Source organism: Formica exsecta, unplaced genomic scaffold (genome assembly GCF_003651465.1).
Source record: "Formica exsecta isolate Colony F162 unplaced genomic scaffold, ASM365146v1 C16333462, whole genome shotgun sequence".
NCBI classification, from domain to species: Eukaryota; Metazoa; Arthropoda; class Insecta; order Hymenoptera; family Formicidae; genus Formica; species Formica exsecta.
The window spans coordinates 1-740 of NW_021846643.1; the positions used below are offsets into that span (position 1 = coordinate 1).

Below are 740 nucleotides of genomic sequence, written 5' to 3' on the forward strand. Positions count from 1 at the left end.
TAAAATATTATATTAAAATTAAACATACATATTCTTCCTTAAGACGTTGATATTTTTCAGCCTCCTCTTTTTCTAACTTTGCCTCTTTTCTTTCAGCAGCAATTCCTTTCTTTTTCTGATATGAAAATTGAGTTTCTTCTTCAGCTTTCAACATTTCTGTTCTTAATCTAAAATTTTGCTTTTATTATTTACAATCATATTATCATATTATAATTTTATATAATTATATAATATATTATATAATGACATTTGGAAAGGAAAACTTACCTTTCGTATTCTGTTTTCAATGCACCAGAATTACTAATCTCCTCAAACAAAGCAGTACGCTCTTTTGGGTTTTTCATAGCTATGGATTCAACTGCACCTTGGAATACTAGAAAATTCTTTGCTTTAACATTAATACCAAGCTGCTCCAATTCGCTAAGATATCCTTGGCTGCTGACAAGCTGTGACAAAAAATATTTTGAAAATCTTTAATTATGTGTATGTAAGGATATCCAAGTGCAAAACTTACAACATTATTTATTCTGTGTTCAGAAGAAGAACCTTGCACAGAACGCATAAAACTTTTCTCACTTCCATCTTCCAATTCAAATACAGCTGTTACTGAGGCGCTATATTCAACAAGAAAAGTTTATGGATTTTTATATATACAATTCAAGGAAATGCTTAGATTAATGTAAGTCCATGTATCTTTAAATTAATATATTAGTGTTGTATGTGAAATTATACCTTCGCGC

At 29.1% G+C, this 740-nt stretch overlaps 1 protein-coding gene across 1 annotated transcript; it reads right to left on the reverse strand.

The window, feature by feature from the left end:
- Nucleotides 1–24: 24 nt before the first annotated feature.
- On the reverse strand, nucleotides 25–695 carry LOC115234657 (structural maintenance of chromosomes protein 1A-like; the record flags this gene model as incomplete). The annotated part of the gene is made up of 3 exons (XM_029805916.1): nucleotides 515–695; nucleotides 268–446; nucleotides 25–167 (listed from the first exon to the last, which is right to left on the reverse strand). Coding segments are annotated over exons 1-3 (370 nt in total), but the record flags the coding sequence as incomplete, so codon positions are not given.
- Nucleotides 696–740: the final 45 nt, after the last annotated feature.